Here is a 23,542-nt window from a genome sequence, read left to right as displayed (position 1 = left end):
CCCGTGCCAACTTTGCTCGTTAACATTACATGTGTTAAAAACGAAGCAGCCTTGTACTCAGGGCTGGATTTAGGTTTCATGAGGCCCTATACTGAAGGTAATAGGGCCCTTTATATAGCACGTACGGCCCATTACTTACATCATAGGAGCCTACACAACACAAAACACTGTTGCTGTATGTAGGTTTTGTTTTATTTGTTTTTTATCTTATATTTTGGAAATGTACACCTTTTTTCCCTTTAAGTTTTTTGGGGAGCCCCAAGAGAGTGTGGCCCTAAGCTATAGCTTGTTTAGCTTATACATAAATCCGGCACTGATACTATCTGCGTATCTTCGGCGGGGAATGTTCCTTATTCTGGAACTTCCCTCATGCCATTCTGTGCCTTATATTTTCACTGATCCTCAGGCGTTTTTAAGCGAATGTCCCCTTATTAAAAAAGAGAGAAAACCAGCAAAGCCCCTAGATTCTCAGCCGCTGCCTCAAAACAGGCGCCGGCTGGGGAAGGGAAGAGGAGTTTTAACAATTGCACATGTTGCCTCGTTTTGCTGATTAAAGGCGGCTGTGTGATTCTTGCCCTAATATCGAAAGGGGTTGAGATTGGGAAAGAAGAGGCGGGAAGGCTGAATTCTTTTCCCTTCAGCGCCCAGCGTGAATCCACTCCGCTCAGAGATGCGAGCGGGCGGCGTGGCTTTTGCAGGCGCGCGCGGAGAAGCGCTGAGGAAAAACCGCCCGGAGGGAGATCCGCCCCCCTTGGCGGGACTGCTTAGCAGGAAGCGGCTTTTCCCGCGCGCTGGCCCTCGCGGGCGCTTCTGCGCTTAAAACTTCCCAGCCAACGGCTCCTTGGCACCCCTTCGGCGAGCGCTGCTCATAATGCAGTGCTGATGATGGAGGGGAAAAGGCGGGAATCTGCGGAGGGGGAAGGTGAGGTGGCGGGGTGGCTGGCCCGCTTCAGCCACCACGGTTTAAAAGAATGTCCGCCGCCTGCGTGAGGGCTGCTGCTTCACCTTGTATGTAGTTGCCATCAAGTTCGTCCCAAGCCTGGGGCACTGGTGTTTACAATAAGCAAACATGCCAAGGATGAACAACAAGTCTTTGTGAACTAGTTGTGTACCGCACACGGGGGTGTCAGACCTGCAAAGTGTGAAGCATCCCATATTCCACCATCTCTACATGGAAGCCATCCTTGGCCAGTGTCCTCATTCGTGTCAGGGCTAATAATAATAATAATAATAATAATAATAATAATAATAATAATAATAATATTTGCCACCCATCTGCCTGGGTTGCCCCAGCCACTCTGGGCAGGCAGGTTTTTCACCCACTCCTGGTGAAAAGGAGACACCATGAAGCTCTGAACATCTTCATGCTGGGCCAATAAAGTGTGCATGTGTGCATCAATACAGGGGAACCTGTGGTCTTCCATTTGTTGTTGGGTAACAACTCCCATCAGCCCCAGACAGCAAAGTTTAAGAGCCAGGGATGAGGTGAATTCTAATTCAATAAGACCTGGAAGGCTCCAGGTTAGCCACCCCTGATATGCACCATACACAATATAGAGGTGCATCCAAAGCAGCAACACAGATCTATATTGCACTGTTGCTTCAGGTGAAGTAGAGGTGTGTAATTGCTTTAGATACAAGTAAATATACCCTTAATCTGTAATGTGTGAGGTAACCACCACAACACATACTTTAAAAAAACCTCCTTTGTTTCAGGTAGGCAAATGGGAGATCATAGGACAGGGTTATCCAGATGCAAACATACTATTTCGAAGTGGCACAGTTGCAAAAGTTTGATCTGAAATTTTTGGAAGGTCCGTATAATAGTTTACAAAAACAAAAAAACAAAACACATTTATGCCCCTCAGCTGTACTTTTTGTTATTTCTTTATAATGTATATAGTCTGCATCTAGTCTGCCAACAATAGGGTCTGTTTCTTATTTGGAATTGTATCTCAAAACTTTATATGTTTGAGTACTGAATGTAGATATTAAAAGGTACATTTATTATGAGTATAGTAATAGTAATGGGAAATCATTTCCCAAACTACATATGGTGATGTTTAAAAGACAAGTTCATACTAGTGTAAGAATATGTACTTTCTCATAATACATAGAAGTTTCTGTCACAAACAATGGAAAAGTTTCAGGTATAGCTAAGGCAAATAGATAATTCATGTTCAAGTAACAGTGGTCTAATAAAAAACAATTTAAGCACTTCAAATGCATAGAAAAAGTTGCGACTCTATATTGATTGCTGATGATAGTGTTTATATGTTTGAAGATCAGACATGCACAGCAGTACTACTGAAGAAAATACAATTAAGATCAGTTAAAGCAAATTGGCATTTGAATTTAACCAGTACCCCCCTAGAAGGTGGTTAAAAGTGAAAACACAAGTGAATGATTCTCCATTACGCCATTGAAAGTTTACATTTCAGTTGGGAATTCTAATCCATGTTAGTTACTATCTGTAAAACTAAGGGTGAGTTTGTAGTGTGGATTTGCAGAGTGCAAGAGTGAGATCTTGTGTATACACCATCCAGTATGTAAGTGATCAGTGAGCATATGCTTAGGATTGGAGTCTTATGTTGGATATGATTTGTTGCTTATTTTTGTTTGTTTATTTTGAAGCTGAAACAGCTACCAAGATGAAAATTGGCCCAGGACAAATAGATGTCTCTACAGAGATCAAATACTACCAATCTGAAAGTTTAACTGTACCTATGGAAAGTCATATAACCTTTAGTAGAATTTCAAGAATAGACAATGGACTTGTGAAGACATTTAATTCCGAAATTCTTAGTCCAAAGAATGATTTAATTAATAAACCAGTTGAAGAAGAATTCTATTCCAGTCAAGACACCTATTTAAGTTCTATGGCTGAAGCTGCACTGAATCGCGGGAAACATACTCTGAATAGAGAAAATGAAAATGCAATGTTTGAAGTTAAAATGCAGCCATGTACACAAGAGTTTTGTGATGAAGTCCTTGGAAAATATCAGAAATTACCAGAAGCGACTCTTTCAGAAGTGACAACATGTGCATATTTACCACAATTGCAACTGGGCTCACAGAATATCCATTTTCCATCTTCTTTAATGACAGAACATAGAGGTTCCATGCTATCTCTTGGCACCAGTACTGCTGATGGAGCAGTCAATACAAATGTAGACATGATACCAGTAAGACTGTTTTTTAAAAATACCTGAATCATAATATATGTGCTTTGAAGTAATCATTGCATTTTAGTTGCTTTCGATAAAAATTCAGCATCATTTAATGAAAATGTAGGGCAGCTTAGAAATATTGCATTATGATACATGTGGAATATATCATGAATGCATTTTAGTCCTAATTAGGTACATTTCTAGCTCTTCATGTCCTGAGAATGAGAACAATACTGCTGTCCCACTAACAGTGATCCCACCCCAAGGAGCAAGGTCCATCCTAAGAAGGAGAACAAACTGGACAAGACAATATTTTGGGATTTAAAATTGGCCACATACTCTGCATAGGCATTGGGTGTGTATCCCTCTCAGCCTCCTGATGGAGGACTGAGGCATGACAGGATCGATCATGGGATATAGATAAGATTTGTTATAGTACTATTACAATGTATATAATTTAACATTTTTAAATATTATTATTACAGCACAAATAGTTTTGTATATTAAGTTCGAACAGTATGTTTGCTTTCCTAGGTATTGAGAACAATAACTTCAACTGCAGATGCAAAGAACTGTGTTTCTTGTGACCAAATCAAAGGAATTATTAATAGTTCTACAGTGTCACAAGCCATACCAGAGTGTTCTGGTGGTGAGTGTTTTTGAAATATCCTTTCATGTTTGCATCTTTTGTTTTGTGCAGATGGGTTTCCACTTAATATGTTTTCTGGATTGCTTATTATTATTAAAGATAAATCATTTTTACCTTTAGCTCTTTTACTAATTTAAAGGAATCAGAAATGGAGGCCTTTTGTTTACCAATTATTACATTAAAGGAAACTGTGTAACTTTTTGCCCTATATTTGCTGTTTATTGATTACAGTTGGAAACTTCACACTTGGTATCCAAGTTGTTTCAGTTGCAACTTGTTTTCTAAAGCTTCCAGGAATGGAAGGCACTTGCAGTGAATGTAGCGCTGTTTCAGAAATGGAAATGTTCTTTGTTCTTTTAACAGCTATGTGATGGATAGAGATCCATGTTAAACCTATTCTACTATGGAAATACAATTCTGGGGAAACTTGCACCTGTTGGCATTCAGTATGTCCCCTTATTTGCATGGAGTCCCTGATTTATCTTTGCCTCCCCCTCCACCTGCAAAGCAGGACACAATTTGCACAGGATACAAACCATATTCAAATATTATATGTGTGCGCCCTCATGAAAATCCTATTGGCATCCTGACCATAATTTACTGAAAAGTTAACAGCCATTCACTTTAAGCCTTAATTTTTCAGTACATTACAAAGTGTAATGGGGTGCCTTCATTTTTTCCTTAGGATGTTTCTTTTTGTTTCATTTTCAAATACTTCATATTTTCATTTGAATTTATATTCATTTGAAACTTACATTTCAAATGTATTTTAAAATAATTTAGATTGTTTTGTCATATAAAAATTTACTATAAAGAAATTACCCCAGTGAAAGTCCTTTGAATGGATTTGAAATACAGTCGTACCTTGAATCCCAAATGCCTTGCAAGTCGAACGTTTTGGCTCCCAAATGCCAGAAACCTGGAAGTGAGTGTTCCAGTTTGCCAACGTTTTTTGGAATACAAATGTCCAATGTGGCTTCTGGAGCTTACGATTGGCTGCAGGAGCTTCTTGCAGCCAATCTGAAGCCGTGCATTGGTTTCCAAACGTTTTGGAAGTCGAACAGACTTCTGAAACACATTCCATTTGACTTCCGAGGTACCACTGTAAGGGGAAATATGTTTGAATTGTACCTAGGAAGGTTGCCGTTTCTACTTGCTCTTCTTATTCTACACTCAATTGCTTATACTCAACTTCAAGCGTTGTTGGTTTTATGAGTTATATTGTAACAGTCGTGGGATATAAACAATAATATTCTGATTAGATTGAATATTTAACATTGTCCACATAATTTTCTCTTCAACTCCATTTTGTGTTGTAGAATCATGCAACGGTATCACTGTTTCATCTCAGGATACTGCTGCTGTTTGTGATGAGATTGTAAGTATATACTATGTTTTACTACTTGTTAGGATAATGTGAGTTGGATCCACAGTGAGTTGCATAGGCAGATGTCCCCCAATTTTTTGTCTGTCCCCCCTCCCCCACAACCTCTGCTTTGATGGTTTTGAATGGGTCAGCATAGCCAGACCCGACTTCTCTAGAAATGGATGAAGCCATTGTATGAATGAAAGTTGGGCAAAGACACTCCTGGGTACAGCTACCTCCTGAACATCCAGTTATTATGGGAAACAGGATGCCAGAGAAAAAGTACCATGGATGCATTTAGGACACAGACACAGAATTACTATCTGTATTGAATCCTTAGCATCCAATAAAATTGATTACTTGATACACCTTCTGTAATTTATTCATACTATTATTTAAATGACTCAAAACAATGTGGAATGTAATTACCGGTATTTATTTCAGATTATTTTTTCCCATCCTTTCTTAGTCCTTTAGATGTAAGTTGGGCTTTTAAAGATAGTGGTAATAATGACAATTTTAATTGACTATTCTATGTATCAATTCGATCATAATGTTTCCGATCAATTTAAGCAACTTCAATTATTTTTTTCAACACCAGCTTTTTAACAGTGCAACATACTGTAAGCACATCCTTTAAAATATGAAATTGATTATATTTCAGGCTGAGGTCAGAGAAGCAGTTGTTAGCATTACAGCTAATAATTCAGATGAAGCAGTTTTTCAAAATTCAAATGGTGAAGAAATCAGCCATAACCTAGCAGCTTCACAAAATGCAACGGAGGAACCTACCTGTTCACAGAGAAATTATGCCAGTCCTCAAGTGGTAACTGCTGTGTTTTTACAATATAATAACTTGCACAGGAAAACTTTGCCAATAGTTTTTTGCGTGGACAGGCGGAGTCCCCAGATCCCGAGTGGTCCCCCCCCGTCATGTGGAATAACGACTCTAGACAATGTGCTATGGGATTAAATTGGCCACAACTTTATTAAATTTCAAATGTGGGTAGACCTTGGCTCAGGCATTGGGCGTTCTCCCTCCCTAGTCCCCAGCCGGGGACCTAGGGAGCATCAGGGTTATCCAGTGTGTGTGTGGGGGATGGGCCGGCTCTGGAGAACATATGTTCAAGCAGAGATAGCCGCCCCCGTTACGCCGCCGCAGGCGAGAGCAATGACGACCTTTCGGCGTACGGCCAAAGCCTCCCTTCAAAAACCCCTTTAACGGGGAACCCTGGTATCGCCGCCGCAAAGAGGAAGATGGACTAAAGGATTCCGCCCAAGGCCTGATACCGCCAAAGTTGTGACGTTTTGCTACGGGAAAGGCGAAACCTGCCAATGCAGGGAAATTCCTTTCCGGCCCTTTAACAGCAACCTTATCGTAGCAGCGCTCGCATACCTGTGGAGACAGGTTAACCTGCAAAACCTATGAAGAAAAGTTAACCTGCAAAAGAAGACATTAACTGAGGGTGGGTAGGGTGGGAGAAGCTCTGGAGCCAAGTGAGGATTACCAATTAAGATTCACCCTCTATTGTGTGGGCAGGTAATCCCTCCCCCTACCTGGCCTGGTTTCCCTGGCAACGCTTCCCCCAGGTGGGATTGGACAACTCACTGGGGTATCCCACCTGAGGGAAGACAAAGGCTATGCTGATGGGGCCACTCCAGATCCAGGGCTGCACGCGTCCACGCAAAGGGCGCCCCCCGTTTTAAGTGGGGAGCGGTCATTGTTGTCTATGTTTTTATTAGAATGAAACTGCAAGGCTCTTAGTAGAGTAGCTTCCTCTTAGTGGTGCCATGTAGGCAGTAAGAAAACAATGACCATTTTATAGTTCTGTTTATAGTCTTGACTATATGTCTATGATTAGATGTTTCTTCAGAGCAGCCTGGACGTGGGTGGCACTGTGGGTTAAACCACAGAGCCTAGGGCTTGCTGATCAGGTCAGCGATTCGAATCCCTGTAATGGGGTGAGCTCCCATTGCTCATTCCCAGCTCCTGCCAACCTAGCACTTTGAAGCACGTCAAAGTACAAGTAGATAAATAGTTACCGCTCCGGCGGGAAGGTAAACGGTGTTTCCGTGTGCTGCTCTGGTTCACCAGAAGCGGTTTAGTCATGCTGGCCACATGACCCAGAAGCTGTACGCCGGCTCCCTCGGCCAATAAAGCGAGATGAGCGCCACAACACCAGAGTCGGTCACGACTGGACCTAATGATCAGGGGTCCCTTTACCCATATGTGTATGATTAGTTGCTTCTTCAGAGCTTCTTCAGAGCAGCATTATGGACTGTCATCTACTTTACCTAATCTACCCTTCCCACCCAATATATTTCCTTGGCTTTGTTCCAAGTTCTTTTTCTCATCAACTGTTTCTGCTATATGACATTTTTAACTATTTAATGCACAATCCTAAGCAAGCTTACTCAGAAGCAAGATTCTCTAAGTTCAGTAATAGTTCAACTGTCTTAGGCATTGGTTACTTAGGTCCTTTCAAATCTGGCTTCCAGGCAAGGTTTGGAATACTTCAGTACCATTGGCATTTGTATCCTTCTAAAGCAAATCACTAGGGTAGGACTTAGAGGCACAGTATGTTGTGTTTCTGCTCCATTCTGGGATAATGGATTCAGAATGCACTGCTGGGGGGGACTTCTATTCTACCCCTTGGTTGCTGGCTTCAACTTCTATCTTGTCTGTATGATTTTTAGCATTAGTTGAAAACTACTGGGATAAGCCATCTGATGGTTTAGACTTCAGTGTAATCAGTGTGCTAATTACAGATAGGTAGCCGTGTTGGTCTGCCATAGTCAAAACAAAACAAATTCCTTCCAGTAGCACCTTAAAGACCAACTAAGTCAGGTGTATCTGAAGAAGTGTGCATGCACACGAAAGCTCATACCAAGAACTGACTTAGTTGGTCTTTAAGGTGCTACTGGAAGGAATTTGTTTTGTTTTTTCAGTGTGCTAATGGCATTAGTACGCTGATGACACACAGCTCTACCTCTCTTTTCCTTAACTTAATCCCAGGGAGGTAGTGGCAGTTATGAATGTGAAGGTTATTTTTGGGATTATGAAGGCAAAGAACCTGATGAAGTGCAGGGGTGCCAACTTTAATAAAATATTGGGCAGGTAAGCCCCACCCTGCATAATCCATCACATGACATGATGCATGCACACCATTTGAATGGCAATACCCCTCAACTTTGGGGGGCCCACCCCTTAAATATTTTATGGGGGACGAAGCCCCCTCGGTCCCTTAGGTTGGCTCCTATTATAAAGTGGAAGTCCTGTTGGCTGAGAAATCTGCTCAGCTGGGCGGTGTGCAGCTGGTTCTGGGTGGGGCATGCTCTCCACTGAAGCAGGAGTGGATAACTTTGTTCAGCCCAAGTGTCACATTCCCTAGTGAACAACCATCCAAGGGCCAAATGCCAGTGGTGGGTGGGGAAATCTTATCTTTGTACAAACTAGAGGCTTGCCACACAAATGACAGAGCTATATCTCCATCTCCTGACGATTATGATATAAATGTATTTGTTGAATGCCCTCCTGCAGGAAGTATGTATTGATCCTTCACTGTTGATTTTTAAGAAAAATCTTAAGCTTTTTTAATTTCATACTTTTATTATGTTGTATATTAAGTTTTGATGCTCATTTTAAGGAGTGTGATATGGGTTTTAATCTGATGATTTTTTTTGTTGATTATGCAATTCAGATCATCTGCCAGTTGAAGGGTGGTACTCATATACTTTGTATAAACAATACAGACACAAGAGAATTAAAAGCAGTTCATTTGGTCCCCCAGTATCAAGACCAGCCTAAGTATCCTCAGACAGGTATTGAAATTTTGGAAAATATGAACAACATATATAATTAGTGAAAATAACAGAACAAAATGCATTGTGTTAGGGAAATGTGATTAGCAAAAATGTGGATTTGAGCAATATTTCATCTAAAAATGCGTATTTACACTAAAATGCTGACAAATTTTCATGAGAATTCAAAAAATTAATAAATTACAAACTGATGTGGAAATGTTGAGAATCAAACTGAATTCCTGAGGGAATTGAAATTGACAGATTCATGCACCTTTAATCAGGAAACAATAATATTCATCCTGTCTTCACATCAGGGTAGTTTTGCTGAATTCCTCCACTTTTGTAAAATATATGTACTTCAACATATATTATGTTTTTGTTAAACACTATTGTTAATTCCTATATACTGTTGAAAACTGTCTTGAGCATCTTTGATCAGAACAAAAACAAAGAAATCCAAAGGTGCTTGAAATGAACACTTTGAGGGAACAAGTATAATACTGATGAGACTGCATTGTAGTATTCTGATGGCACAGCCAGAGAGTGGACAAACACTAAGGACATAAAATGTAAATAATCACCTAAAGGTATGGACATGGGGAACCTGAATCATTGAAAAGATCCAGCCATTGTGAACATTCCCTTCACTAACTTCACTAAGGGATGTGCAGAATATGCTGAATAATTTTGCCACCCAACAATGGAATGCTCAGGTGCCTTGTCTCATTGTTTTATTTATTGCCAATATAGATCCTGTGTGTATACTTCAGCAAGCTTCATGATAGACATTAGCCAGATGACATCTGTAAAACTCAAATATTCATAATCCATAGGGCAATTTTCTGGGGAAAGCACCACGTTTTCTAAGTTATAAAATATAATGCTCTCAACTTTGGGAAAATGCAGTATTCCCATAACAGAAACATGCAGTTAGGGGAGATGTCTAGACTGAGCTCAACAGTTTAGGAACAAAATAAGGACTTAGGCTACCATGGAATCTTAAGTGTAGAAAGGCTCCTAGTAAATTGTGTATGCTTGCAAGGGGGAGTTCTGTCTGCATTTACCCAAACCATCCACATGATGTCACTGTTCAATCAACTATAAAGGAATCTGATAATTTTAATAGATCAATATAGTAATGATAATATTTCAATAAGCATTCTTTTCACAATATTGTTATATAGCAATCACTGTCTCTGAATGATGACAAAGGTAAAATCTGAGAAGGAGTCTTTCTTAGGTTTCTTCTCAAAAATTGTAATTGTAAAAAATTTAATAATTGTACATATTTAAATTACACTCAGACAATTTCTCCTCAAACCACCTGCAATTGCAGTAATGCAGTACATTTTAAAAATTTGGGCCTGAGACCAACAGTGCAATCTTATGCATGTCTACTCAGAAGTAAGACCCATTGAATGGTAGTTCACTGTGCATCCAGACCAGAATTTTTTTTCATACAAGTTGCTATTAATGCACAAGGAGGAAGTGCAGTCCACATCATATGATTTACAAGCCTTTTCTATCTGTTTAAAGTACAAAGAAGCAAAAGCTTTTCTAAGACTAGACTTGCATTGCTAAATAGTTATTGTTGCACCCATTTTTCGTTATTGGAAGGGGTTTTTTATTTTGACCTTTTAAATTTTGACAATTGCTGTTACACCCATACACAAGGACACCTTTAGCTTTTTAGAAGAAGAAGCCAAGCCAAGCCTTTTCATTATTCTCCAAACCACTATTTCAAAATAAACTCACTCTTTGCGGGACCCAATTCTTAGCATAGGGCACATATTTTTTGAGCTGGGGGAAAGGGATTTGATTTGCACAAAATTATATAAATATATAAAACGAAGCCTGATAGTCATGAACATGGAAGTGCATGTGAAAGTGAAATGTGCAAAGATATGTGTTGGGACAGTTAGTTGGAGATGCTTTAGAAACAGCCTCAGAAGCTTGGTCTCCAAACTGCTGCTGTTCCTACTTAGTGAACATAAGCTGCTTTATGCCATCAAGCCACTGGTTCATGTATCTCAATATATTGCAGCAGCAATCCTGCCTTTCAGGCAGTCTCTCCAATTTGTATTTGGAAATATCAGGAGTTGAACATGTATATTTTGCATGCAGAACATGACTTTACAACTAAACTACCACCATCCTGGGCTTCTGGAGCGTCTTATGTGTTTTTTTGCCCTCTGTAGGATCCTTTCTTTTTATATTTGTGTGAAATAAATGCAGTTTGGGTTGGAAAGATAAATATATGGAAAATGTCAAACTTCTTTAGCATAGTTAAAAACTTAATTATTTTTAAGTTTTATTTATGCTAAAGAAGTAACTGTTTACATCTCTTAGTTCCTCTGAAATGTAGGTCAGTTATCCAAATATGTATTTGTTTAAATCTTGCACTGACCTAAATGAAATATTTTCCTATTAGATGCAAGTAATTCTGTAACATCTGTACTGGGACAGTTTTTACCCGTTGGAGGTAAACTGAATGTCTGTGCACAAGAGGTAAGTGTTACTTTTGCCCTCAGATAAGAGTTTTTAATTTGACATTCTCAAACTGCATATCATGCGTCTTTCTCTGTCTACCAAGAGATATGCAGATTGTTCATATGTTAGTACCCAACCATTTCCTGCTTAGATGTCTTGTCTCATGTTTCTGCTTTGTTGCTACAGGCAGGCCTTGTTAGAATGGGCCATATTCAACAAACCTGTTGTGCTAGTGGAAGCTGTTGCAAGGATTCCTGATAGCACAGCAGGAATTCTGCCCCTCTCTTCCCCCTGTACTCCCCAAATCTCCTCTGGAGGGTTGGGGAGGTGTTATGAGGCATGCATCTGAACCCACATGCCTTACCACCACACACATGGCCTCAATATACAGCTCAGGGGATTGGAGCCTTTTGCATGGAAAGGAGTGCATGTGTCCATTAAAAATGGGTGTATAGCTTTAACCCTTATACCTAACTAATCATACCAGGAAGTAGAGAAAGATTAGTCTATTTCACAAAAATGAAGAGACGGAGTTAGGGTTGCCATACATCCGGAATTTCCCAGAGACACCTGGAATACTGTGGTTGAATGGCAAAAAATAACTTTTGTGTCCAGATTTTCACTTTTTGAAATATGGCAACCCTAATATAGATGCTGCTTCAGGCAGCACAGTTATACAGCACACAAGCATTTAATACATTCATTAGGTATACACAAACCCTAGATCTAAAGAATAAAAGTCTGTTACTAATCCAAAGCCTGCAGGGTATGTGTAACGATGTGCCACAGACCCACAATAAAAAGAAGACTATATGGGAGAGAGAAAGATACCTGATCTGGAAACAAGCAGATTGCAAAATCAAGGATGGAGATCTGTGTCTCCTGTGATAATTATTAGGAGCAACAAGGTAGCCTTTTTTTATTGTACTAGTGCTCCAAAATTTGGAGCTGGTCCCAGTCAGCAACATGAAAATAGTGTCAATACTTAAGAGTATAAGCTAAAGGCAAATATCAATCCTAAAATACCATTTTTCCTAAAGTATATTTCACTTTTCCATGACTTGTTCTAACATTTATGAAGGTGATTTATAAATATTTTATCTTGATTATTTAATCTATTTTTATAATATTTTTGTTTTTTAAATGTATATAAAAAGTTGACAACTAAATGCAAATGGAATATCTGGTTTGTATTTTGAGCAGCTTGATAATGGATCCATATATACATGCCATTCAGATAAAAATCTTCAAGAGCCAACAAAACTGACCTTAGTTGGGTAAGACAGTAATAGATATATATATATATTTGTTAATGTCTTTAATAATAAGACATGGTATTTATACAAATCCCTACAATACTGAAAAGCTCTATACCCTAGTCAGGCTAGCTTTGTCTGTTACCTCCAGATTTCAGATCTAATTGGTAACTGTTAAATATTATTTGTTTTTGTAAAACTACTCACACTCCACTAATGGTGTTACTATTTAAAATATTCAAATCTGTTGATTGTGTGGAGTAGGTGTACTTAATTGGTGTTATCAAAATGATGAGATTTGACCCTAAATTTATAAATAAAATATAACAAGTATATAGTGATTTGTTTGATAAAGTGATAATAAATAATCTTGATTTTAATCAAATTAGTCCACAGTTGGGGATGAAGCAAGGCTATCAACATTCTCCTCTTTTGTTTGTTTTGGCCATTGAACCCTTGGTACAACATATTCAGCATAATCCTGAGGAGGTGGTGATGAGAAATGGTCCTTCTGTTGACTTATATCCAGGTCCTACCTAGGTTGATTTCCTGCTCCTTCAGAAGCCTCCCATCCCATCCTACTTTGTTAGGAGGGGCTCCAGCCCACCAGAGCCATTGGGAGCTGCAGTGGGGGAGGAAGGATAAGTTCAGTTTATTTTAGGACCCGATGCATTATGTTTCCCTCTGTATAACAGAAGATTGAATGATGATTTGTTCAAGAGATTCATTACTCCTACAGCAAGTGATATGGAGGACTTGAGGTAGCAAAACAAGGTTCTGTGAATGGAGTCATAGTTAGGAGTCCCATTTTTCATGCTTTTTCACCAGTAAATGGGTGTAATCTCTAATAATCTTCCCAAGACATTAAATATATAATTTTTAATTATATATCTAATAATGTGCTTCTTTTTTTTAAAAAAAAATGCAATGCCTAGGTTACCTTGCAGCTCCTGGGATACAAAGTCAAAAAAGCCATGCAACTGCACAAAATCACAGTGTCTCAAATTGTAAGTAAACGAAATATTGAAGTATCTATTCTTAGTGTAAAAAAACCTCCAAATGTAATTAATTTATTCCTGCCATATGTATTAAACTGAAGCCATGGCAGTAAACAGGACTTTGATATAGAACAGGATATTAATTTACCACACCTGAAGCTGCATTTTCCTCTTCTTTTTATGCACAGTGCTTAGCCTGATGCATACAAAGTAATGCCTGGAAGATACACTTCTGGAAGCATGTTGAAAAATAAGGCAGCACAAAAAAATACCGGTAGATACCATGACAAAATAAGTGTATCTCTAGTTGTTCATAGTACTATATAAAGATAATATAGAAAATAGAGGTTCTGAGCCATTATGTTCCTTACTTTCTTCTAACATTGTAATAGTATTTTTTTTATAAAAAAAATTGCTTTTATATACAAAATGCATGTTGAAAATGTATCAGCCTTTTTTATCTGATATTCATTCGTTTTCCTCTGCCACTCTTTAGTAGGTATCATGAGTAAAGGTTCATGTAAATGTTTACATGCGGAATGGGAAGATTACTTAATTACTTGCATTAAATAAGACATAATCAATGCTGCTTTAGAATAAAAAGGAGACAGAAAATATCTAGAAGGGAAACTAAAGAGAATGGGATCAGCAACCTCCCATTATAAGCACTTGCATGAAATGTTGGTTGCTGGATTGGTTGCAATCTTCAGAACGCCAAAAAATTGGGGACAGAGAAAAACAAAATCATAGAATGCACAGATAACCACATGACTACATGAACCATCCTTGAAAATGATGAACTATAAAATGTATTTCATCTGCTGCCTTTGTTAAACACAGATACTGTGATTGCTTTGCCAATGGTGATTTCTGCAGTAACTGCAACTGCAATAATTGTTATAACAACCCACAACACGAACTAGAGAGGATTAAGGCAATTAAGGTAATGCAAGTATTATTATCTACTTTTTATTATATCTCCTGTGTTAATTACTGTCCTGTTTCCTAACAAGAGACGAAGAAGAAATCTCATCAGCAAGGGCTAAAAAGCTGGCAGTCCTCCTAGAGCAGGGGTTAGCAAAGTTTTTCAGCAGGGGGCCGGTCCACTGTTCCTCAGACCTTTTGGGGGGCTGGACTATATTTTGAAAAAAATAATGAATGAATTCCTATGCCCCACAAATAACCCAGAGATGCATTATAAATAAAAGTACACATTCTACTCATGTAAAAACACACTGATTCCCAAACCGTCCGCTGGCCGGATTTAGAAGGCGATTGGGCCAGATCCGGCCCCTGGGCCTTAGTTTGCCTACCCATGTCCTAGAGATACATGGAAGGGACCTCTTTACCATAGCCATACTTTTAGATTAGGGTTGGCTGAGCAATGCACAGAGCTGATGTGCCAAAGACTAGAAGATTGATAGAAATGTCCCCACAAGCCTCTGAGTTCATTTAACTATCTAATGTGTACATGATGGGAAAGAATGTGTGGTTTTGAGATTTGCTTGACATTTTTATTGGAAGGACTGTATCCTAGTAGCTCTAGCAGAATAGCCTCCACAGACGACAACATACAGTGCTGTGAGTACATCTTGTCTCATGTTAACAGGTGGACCATATAAACAAGAACTTCCTTGATTGCTACCACCTGTAAAAATAATTAATATGCCTTCAGAAAAGCATAGTTTAGAAATAAAGTAAGCTATAAAAAAGTAAAAAAATGATTTTTTTTCAATTTGAATGTCTTCTATATAAATAAAAAAATATTTGTTTTAGGCTTGTCTTGACAGAAATCCAGAAGCTTTCCTGCCAAAGATTGGAAAAGGGAAACTAGGAGATATCAAGCCCAGACATAATAAAGGATGTAATTGTAAGCGGTCAGGTTGCCTAAAAAATTACTGTGAATGCTTTGAGGTTTGTTCAATGAAATTTTCTAATTCTGCTTTATAAAAATGTGTAACAGTGGTGGGATTCATCCAGTAATATTGTAGGCACTTAGAAACTTTATCTGAGGGGAAACTCCCATAGAGTGTGCTCCTCATGGAAAACTGCAGGCTCTAGCAGCAGGTTCAAAGTTTAAAAGCAACTAGAATATTGGGTGGCCACCTGTAAAAAAAGACAGGGCTTTTGTATCTTTACAGCAGGTGAAACTTTTCTTCTACATCTACACAATTATTAAAGGTACAACAGCCCTGTCTTTTGCATCTGCACTAGAAGAAAGGTAAATGGAAATATGCTGGCAAAATGAAGAAAGCATTTCCTATTCCGCCATGCAGGTATGATATATTTTACAAAGCAGTATGTGAGGGTTGTACAAGAAACCAAAGATGCTTCTTTGATGGTTGAAGTGATGAGTACCAGTATATCTTATTTATTTTTTAGTTATTTAACAAAATCTGTATCCCTCTTAACTGTAAATACAACTCAGCTGTTTACAAAGAATACAAGATACACATTCAATTTGTCAATGAAATCAACTTTAGGAGAACCCAGAAAAAGGTCCTTTCTTATGGCACCTGAAGGTAAATGTGATACACATGAGTATTAAAGATAGGAGCAGCAAATCCAAGACAGATATTAAGAGCAGATTCATGGATGAGTCCCATACAAGACTTTTATAGGTCTACCCCAGTGCTTCAAATTGTTTCTGGAAACAAGTTTGATACTTGAATTGTGCCTATGGAAATAATTGCATACTTCCAAGGAATCATACATAGGTGGAATATACACACATAAAAACCGTTCTGAAAATGTTTTTTTAAAAATCATTTTAAAAAAACAACACATTGAATTTTCCATAAGACTCACCATTGGTATCTAGTGTCACGTTGCATATTGCACTTAAAATGTTTTATTTGCTGCTGTATGGCTGAGTCCTTGTATTGTAGCAGAGCCAGATCTTATATTATTTAATAGTATTGACTGATTTATGAATTAGAACATTTTGCATCTTCTAGGCTAAAATCATGTGTTCATCTATCTGCAAGTGTGTTGGTTGCAAAAATTATGAAGAAAGCCCAGATCGAAAAACGCTAATGAATATACCAAACTATATGGAAATTAAAAGTTATGAAGGAAATGACTCTGTATCATTTTCTAATTTTGAAATATTATCAAAAAGCAGAAAAGACAGGTAAATATTAAAGATTACCTATGTGATGTCCACCTTTTATCTAAGATATGTATCTTAAAATAGCAAACTTTTTTATATGCCATAGCACTGATTTTAAACATATATGCAACAGCCTAGTTGTCTGTCCCTCTCAACCTTTGCTTTCTCCTTTCTAGGTGCTCCATCTTATGTATGATTATTCTGTCACAGCTTAGTAACTTGTTTCAGCTACACAGGTTACTGCTGAGGTGAAGGTTGTAGCACTGACTCTTTGGTACCAATATATGTTTGGTGTGTTTGTTTTTGAAGCGGGTGGCGCTGTGGGTTAAACCACAGAGCCTAGGACTTGCTGATCAGAAGGTCAGCGGTTCGAATCCCCGCAACGGGGTGAGCTCCTGTTGCTCGGTCCCTGCTGCTGCCAACCTAGCAGTTTGAAAGCACGTCAAAGTGCAAGTAGATAAATAGGTACCGCTCTGGCGGGAAGGTAAACAGCGTTTCCGTGCACTGCTTTGATTCGCCAGAAGCAGCTTAGTCATGCTGGCCACATGACCCGGAAGCTGTACACCGGCTCCCTCGGCCAATAAAGTGAGATGAGTGCCGCAACCCCAGAGTCGGTCACGACTGGACCTAATGGTCAGGGGTCCCTTTACCTTTTAAGCAACATATGCTTTAATTTCAGGCAGTCGAATGTGTGTAGCTGGCAAGTTGGCAGCTTTGCTAAAATTGTGGTAGCAGGCTTGTAGACAAGCCTTCAAAAACTTCAGTGTACAGCAGATTTTTATTTACCAATGACGTGCACCAGCAAGGGAAGCACTGCAGCAGGTCTTTTTAAAAACCTATTGAAATGGACAGAGTAGTTTATTTGGGAATGAAAGTGTCATGCTTGGTATACAGTATAAGGAATATTTTTTTAACAGCTCATTTACTGTTTATGTATGTTGCCTGTCTAAAGGCTGACCTACACATTTGGCAGCAACCTAGGTCTGCTGCTGGCACCACCAGCACTGGCACCCATTGCTATGCTTCATGAGCTCTTGTGAGATTTTGGTGAGGAATCACTGGAAATTAGCGGTGCAGGTGGTGGGGTGGGTGGGGCACATGTCGTGGCACCACCTCAGGGGGTTCTGCCTGAGGCGGCTGCTTTATCCTGCTATTGGGATTGGAGAGGCCGGTAGCTTTGTGAATCTAGGTTGTTTCCAAAGAGTTGAAAAGTAGCCTGAGTAGGGCATGATTCGCAGTGAAGAAATGGGAGGTGAAGATGAGTGCTTAATCTTTCGCCTGCCTTTTGCTTCTGCCCTGCACCTCAACCCTCTGGTTGCTTTTCCTTCCAGAATTCCAACCAGAGAAAAGTGGCTGGGACGAGAAAGTTGTATGGGGAAAATGAAGCACTGTTAAATAGACAATAATTGAACAGATTAAGCCTTTTGTAATGAGGAAATAAAATTTTGGGGAAAACTTCACCTGCTGACATTGAGACATTATTAGTTGTAGGTAGCCTTTTATTTATTTCAGTCTCTCCACACACTTGCAAAAGAAAAAATAAGAATGCATATGGGACAAAGCATATGCAAATTTGTGCCCTTTCCTATATTTGAAGGCCAAATGCAAAAAAAAGTGTACCTGGCACAGAAAATCCTGTTTGAAGACCCTGAAAAGTTCAGCCATGAGTAAATTGGTAACTTATCTTTTTCATTAATTTACTTATTTTAAAAGTATATATTGGTTTTTTTGTTCCAATAGGCAGTCTAGTACATGTATATCATGGGAAGTGGTTGAGGCAACATGTGCCTGTCTTCTTGCTCAAGCTGAAGAGGCAGAAAAAGAAGCTTACTCTATTTGCCTAGCAGAACAAATGATCTTAGAAGAATTTGGAAGATGCTTATCACAGATCCTGCACTCTGAATTTAAATCCAAAGGGCTGAAAGTTGAATAATCTGCTTTGGATACAAATGCACAATGAACTGCAGTAATGCTTGAAATAGCCTTTGACGCTGATAATATTGATAAAAAATAACTTACCATTCTTATTCTCATATCATTGCTATTTTTTATTTCCATATAATGCTAGTTTACACAGTAGTGGCCAGGATGGAGCTGCATTGCTTACCTGGCTTTCCAAGCCAAAGGTCATTGTAAGTAACCAAGAGGGGGAGTAGGGTGGCAGTAGGGAGGTCAACATGGTGCAGGTTAATATTCCAGATTAACAGTATAATTAAAAGCATGTAAACTAAATTATTTTGGTTTATAAATTAAAATCTCTCATCTTTCTGCTACTATAGGCTCAAATAGATTAACAAACACAGATTTAGATGTTTTCTAGATAACTGGCTTGTGGAACACACATTGTATAATTTCTAAATTACTCTGAATTAAATTTGATTAGATGCAAACTCAATACGTGAAAATAATTCCTAGTTAAAATATTTTTGTTTGAGTCAAGGACACTCACTCAAAACTTCCCTCCAAGTTTAATTATTTCACAGATTTAAATGAAAATTAGCCTGATTAATGGTGCCGTAAAAATGGGAGTGCCTCAGATGTAATTTGGTTTCTATTTATCTTAGTGTTGAATTGTTTTAAAAGATTGTTTTCAATTTACTGTACTTTACTAATTTTGTAATGATGAAAACTGATAGAAATTTTAGCTAATGCAATCCTTTATTAAGAAATTTTTCTTGTGCTAAAAGAGGAACATGCAGTAGATATGAAAGTAAAACATTGAATTCATGACATTTAAGTCACAATCCGAATGATTTGCACCTCTGCGTAGCAAAACTTGCATTAAAGTTGGTGTTTAGTTAATATATACCCTTTAAAAAGTTTTTAACATTTTTGTTTTCAAGGAACAATTCAGAAACTACTTAATACTGGTGCAGCCGCATAAAGGACAATCCTACTGTACTATGCACCACTGGTAATAGTTCATTTCAGTTAGTTTACATGCAGTGCAATCCTATGCCTGTCTGTTCAGGCAAGTAAGGGTGTGTAATACTGCAGCTTTAACCATATGATATTTCTATAGAGCACAGCAATTTGTTCACAATAGTTATGAAATCCTTAGCTGAACTCTATTTTAATTGCTTATTCATTGCTTTTCATTTTATATGAGCCTTTTGAAAATTTCTCCCAATACCTGCTTGGATTGAATAGTGCATGGCATCACAAAATTTATTTTATAGCCTGTTGAGGTTTAAGGAAACCCAGATAGATGAGGACAGTAATGTCTTATTTTACAAGTGCGGATGAGACAAGATTTCTCACTTTCTAATCATTTCCTTAGGCTTCTGTGCTTCTTACTATTTATATTAATAGTACTTTTTAAGATTGTGCTAAATGAATAAACGCCTTCACATCCCAGAAGCTATCACAGAGGCAAGTAGGTAATTTAACTGTGAGTTTGCAGTTAATTGGTGTAATCAGTTCTCCAACTGATTGCAAACAGCACTTACTGCTGAGGATTGCAATATTGAAGATCAGCATGGAATATAAATATATGTAGTTTGTGAACAATTTTTCATGCTTGAATATCTAAACTACTCTAGCCTTGTAAACTATTCAAGTAAATAACATATAACTATCACTCATACTTGTTACTCTATTATAACATATTTCATCACCATCCATGTGCTCTGTGTTGTCAGCATCATTTACATTTTGCATGATACAGTGTAAAAACGGCCACAATTAACCCTGTCCAGCAATTAACCCTGCCCAGTACAAAGTACAAACACGTATTCAACCTACTAAATCCTGCCTCAGTGTCTCATGAGTCAGTGGAGGTGATGCTGAATTTATGTAAGATAAGAAACAAAACAATTTTTCTCGGAAGTCATTATCCTCCCTTTGTTTCTCTTAGTTACCAACTTCCTCTTTATAAGTATGTGGCTCAACTTACCTCATTTCCTGATGTCATTATCTTGTCCAGTATTGGCCTGCTGGTGCCTGGTGAATGATAGGGAAATGTTCCAAACCTGTTCCATGTGAGTCAGTCAGTGTTGAACTTTGCTGTGGTGCGATCCAAGCAAGCAAGGTCTCACTGGGGGACCAGGGTGCAGATTCCAACCAGACAGATACTGACAGCTTTTTCCCATGAGCCCACCACACAGAGAATATACTGGGCAAAACCTTGCCCAATATTTTGCTGCAATCTATGGGTCACAGCGCCACCGGGCAAAGGCAGCCCGTGCTTATTGGGCACGGAAAGGGGCATCTGAGAGTGACACTTATAACGCTGTTTGGAAGATGTTGGTCTTTGTGACTCTATTGGCCTTACTCTTTTTTTACTGCAGTTTTGCTGTCTGTAAAATGGACATATTTGGTTGCTTAAATTTCATATAAAGATGATTGATTGTACAATGCTAGCATATGAGACCTTGATTTTAAGAGACCCCACTGTAATGCAAACAAAACACCATTCTTTTAGGGTGATAAAAAACATGTGGATTAGTCCTGAAAAGCCAAACACTACCCAGAGAGCACATATCAAAATAATGCTTTTCATGAATCTTAATTACGGGATAGCAAAAATCTACATTATATTATCCACTTCAGATACAAATGTGACTCACTATTCAATTACTACAATCAGTACTCATTTAGGAGCAACTCTAACACACTGTCTCTTTGTGAACCATTTTTGTCAGAGTAATTACATTAGTAATAGCTGATTACACAGCAGTCTTATGTTCCTATGAAATTAATGTAATTACAGCAGCTACAAACACATCTGTCTATATTACACTCTAATAAGAAAACTAGTCAGAAGGCGTGCTTTGTTTTCAATGTATTTAAAGCTAAAGATCACTGGTAAAATTATATTGTTAAGGGAAAGTTTTGGAGAGCTAGGAAGCCCTTGCATCGGATGAAATATGTATTCCACAGAACAAACGGATTTTAAACAAAAAACTCATCTCTCACTGAAAGGGGCAAAAAAAAGTATTAACTTTTTAAAAAATTACAAAATACTTCCCATGTACTTTTATTACCAATATTTTTGATAGTGGCATTCTGCAGTATATAAATTACTAGCATATGTAGACTGTCCAGGAGATCCTGTGTGGGTCAAAGACTTTTGCAGGAAGTCCAGAAGTTTTCTGGTTCCCTGTTACCATGAATGAAATGACAATTACACTGTTGAAGTGGGTAGAACGGTCAGGAGATGCCATCGACTGTCAGAAGACAGTCTCAGCAGGAGCTTCTGCAACACCGCCCAGATTTTCTGAGACCCCAAATGCCAGGACACTGAGTGGGGAAGATGATATTCCAGTGGGAATAGTGTGAGATGGATATTCCAAAATCAGACTGGCATTCATAGGCTTTGTATACACCATATGTTTAAAGTATATCATGTTCCCAAAGGATCCTGATAACGGTAGTTTATGAACTGTGGTGTGAATTGTAGTTCTGTGAATTGTAGCTCCTTGGGCTATGTTAGAGGTGGAAAGGAGCCGTACGGGGCAGCTTTGAAGACAGGTGCTGGGAGGGAGAAGCGGTTTCCATTGACTAGTAACCACTTCTGCCTTCTTGAGCAAGGTGTGTGGAGTGTGACTTGCTCCAGGAAAGGAACAATTTGGAGCCAAGTTTAAGCTCCTGACTGTTCCTTTGAAGACACACCTTAATCAACACTGCCCCTGATGTCACACACTTCATTAGTTTTAGCGTGGGTGGATAAGGTTTCCCCAAAACATCCTTGTGTGCCAAAAGGGGATGTCATGTCAGGTTTGACCCATGGGGTGGAGTTTACCCACCCTTGGCTTAAGGGGCTAATCTCCTGCTCTGCAGGCCATTGAGATTGGAACTGCTCATTATTAACAACTGATTGCCTACCATAGGTTTACATTTTGGTTTCTTTAGTTCAGACATGGTTGCTTTGTGGGATGGGAGGCTGTTCTGATAGAGGGTCAAAAATTCAGCCCAGGGATTTGATACTTAAGGAGGAAATGAAACCAAAAGATCTAAAAAAGAGGGAGGGAGAAACTTAACATATTATAATAAAGAGAAATTGAAGTAGAGTTCTGCTGCCCTTCTGATTGGCTATGATATTGCAAGTTGGGGTTGAAATATTATATATAAATCAAATGGGCAAATAAACAAGTTACAGTTTGAGCACTTTTGGAGAAAGAAGGAGCTGAAATTGAAAAACAAGCCAAGATGGAAGGGGCTGCAGTGGACCAGAACTCCAGAATTTGAAACAAAAGGGCTGGAAATGGCTTTAACTGCTAAGTTTTAACATCTGTAATATAGATTCTATAAGAAGCTGTTGAGAGCAAGGGATTTGGAGTACAGTGTCACTGTGGTAGTAATGTCACCCAGCACTATTTCTCTGTTACAAATGAGTCAGGTGTGGTTGTGCAGGTCCAGTGCCTGAATGTAGTGGTGGACTAGATGATAGGGATAGGTGAATATGTAGATTTTGGTTTTTCTCAGCTTCTCATTTTTCCAGTGTGAAGTTCAGTTTTTCACATTTTTTTCTGGTGTTCTTTTTAAGTCCTCATGAAACTTCAACATTTCACTGCTAATTTATATACATTTTAAATGTGATTTTCTTTAATATATACATTTTTGCAAAGCAATTTTTGCATGATATTTTCACTAATATGTGAAAATAACTTTTATGCACACTTTACCTTAGTACGTGCATTTTTGTAAACATTTCTTGGCTTGAGAACAGCATTGCAAAATTCAGAAAAGCCTGAAT

General features: G+C 38.5%; 1 protein-coding gene across 4 annotated transcripts; it reads left to right on the top strand.

Moving 5' to 3' along the window:
• The first annotated feature begins 288 nt into the window (after positions 1 to 288).
• On the top strand, positions 289 to 19,651 carry TESMIN (testis expressed metallothionein like protein). 4 transcript variants are annotated; one of them, XM_081843824.1, is made up of 13 exons: positions 289 to 922; positions 2,635 to 3,185; positions 3,705 to 3,819; positions 5,139 to 5,197; positions 5,850 to 6,011; positions 8,887 to 9,007; positions 11,421 to 11,497; positions 12,683 to 12,756; positions 13,671 to 13,742; positions 14,574 to 14,676; positions 15,510 to 15,647; positions 16,691 to 16,866; positions 18,586 to 19,651. In XM_081843824.1, exons 1-13 carry the CDS (start codon positions 883 to 885, stop codon positions 18,776 to 18,778), a joined length of 1,881 nt encoding a protein of 626 aa, XP_081699950.1. In that variant the 5' UTR covers positions 289 to 882; the 3' UTR covers positions 18,779 to 19,651. The 4 variants fall into 4 exon arrangements, with proteins under 4 accessions (XP_081699950.1, XP_081699951.1, XP_081699952.1 ...); XM_081843825.1 differs by having other exon boundaries at positions 911 to 1,008; XM_081843823.1 differs by lacking the exon at positions 289 to 922 and adding an exon at positions 1,491 to 1,814.
• Positions 19,652 to 23,542: the final 3,891 nt, after the last annotated feature.

Source organism: Podarcis erhardii, assembly GCF_964252035.2.
Source record: "Podarcis erhardii genome assembly, chromosome: 1".
NCBI lineage: Eukaryota > Metazoa > Chordata > Lepidosauria > Squamata > Lacertidae > Podarcis > Podarcis erhardii.
The sequence above is the reverse complement of the archived record's forward strand: the minus strand, read 5'-3'. Positions and strand labels throughout refer to the sequence as shown.

Bases quoted from the DNA above. Each gene is read 5' to 3' on its own strand.
- TESMIN (XM_081843823.1), top strand. From the start codon at position 1,754: ATGCAAACATACTATTTCGAAGTGGCACAGTTGCAAAAGTTTGATCTG. The intron at 5,198-5,849 runs GTAAGTATATAC...ATTATATTTCAG, and splicing joins CTGCTGTTTGTGATGAGATT to GCTGAGGTCAGAGAAGCAGT. The intron at 15,648-16,690 runs GTTTGTTCAATG...TGCATCTTCTAG, and splicing joins ATTACTGTGAATGCTTTGAG to GCTAAAATCATGTGTTCATC.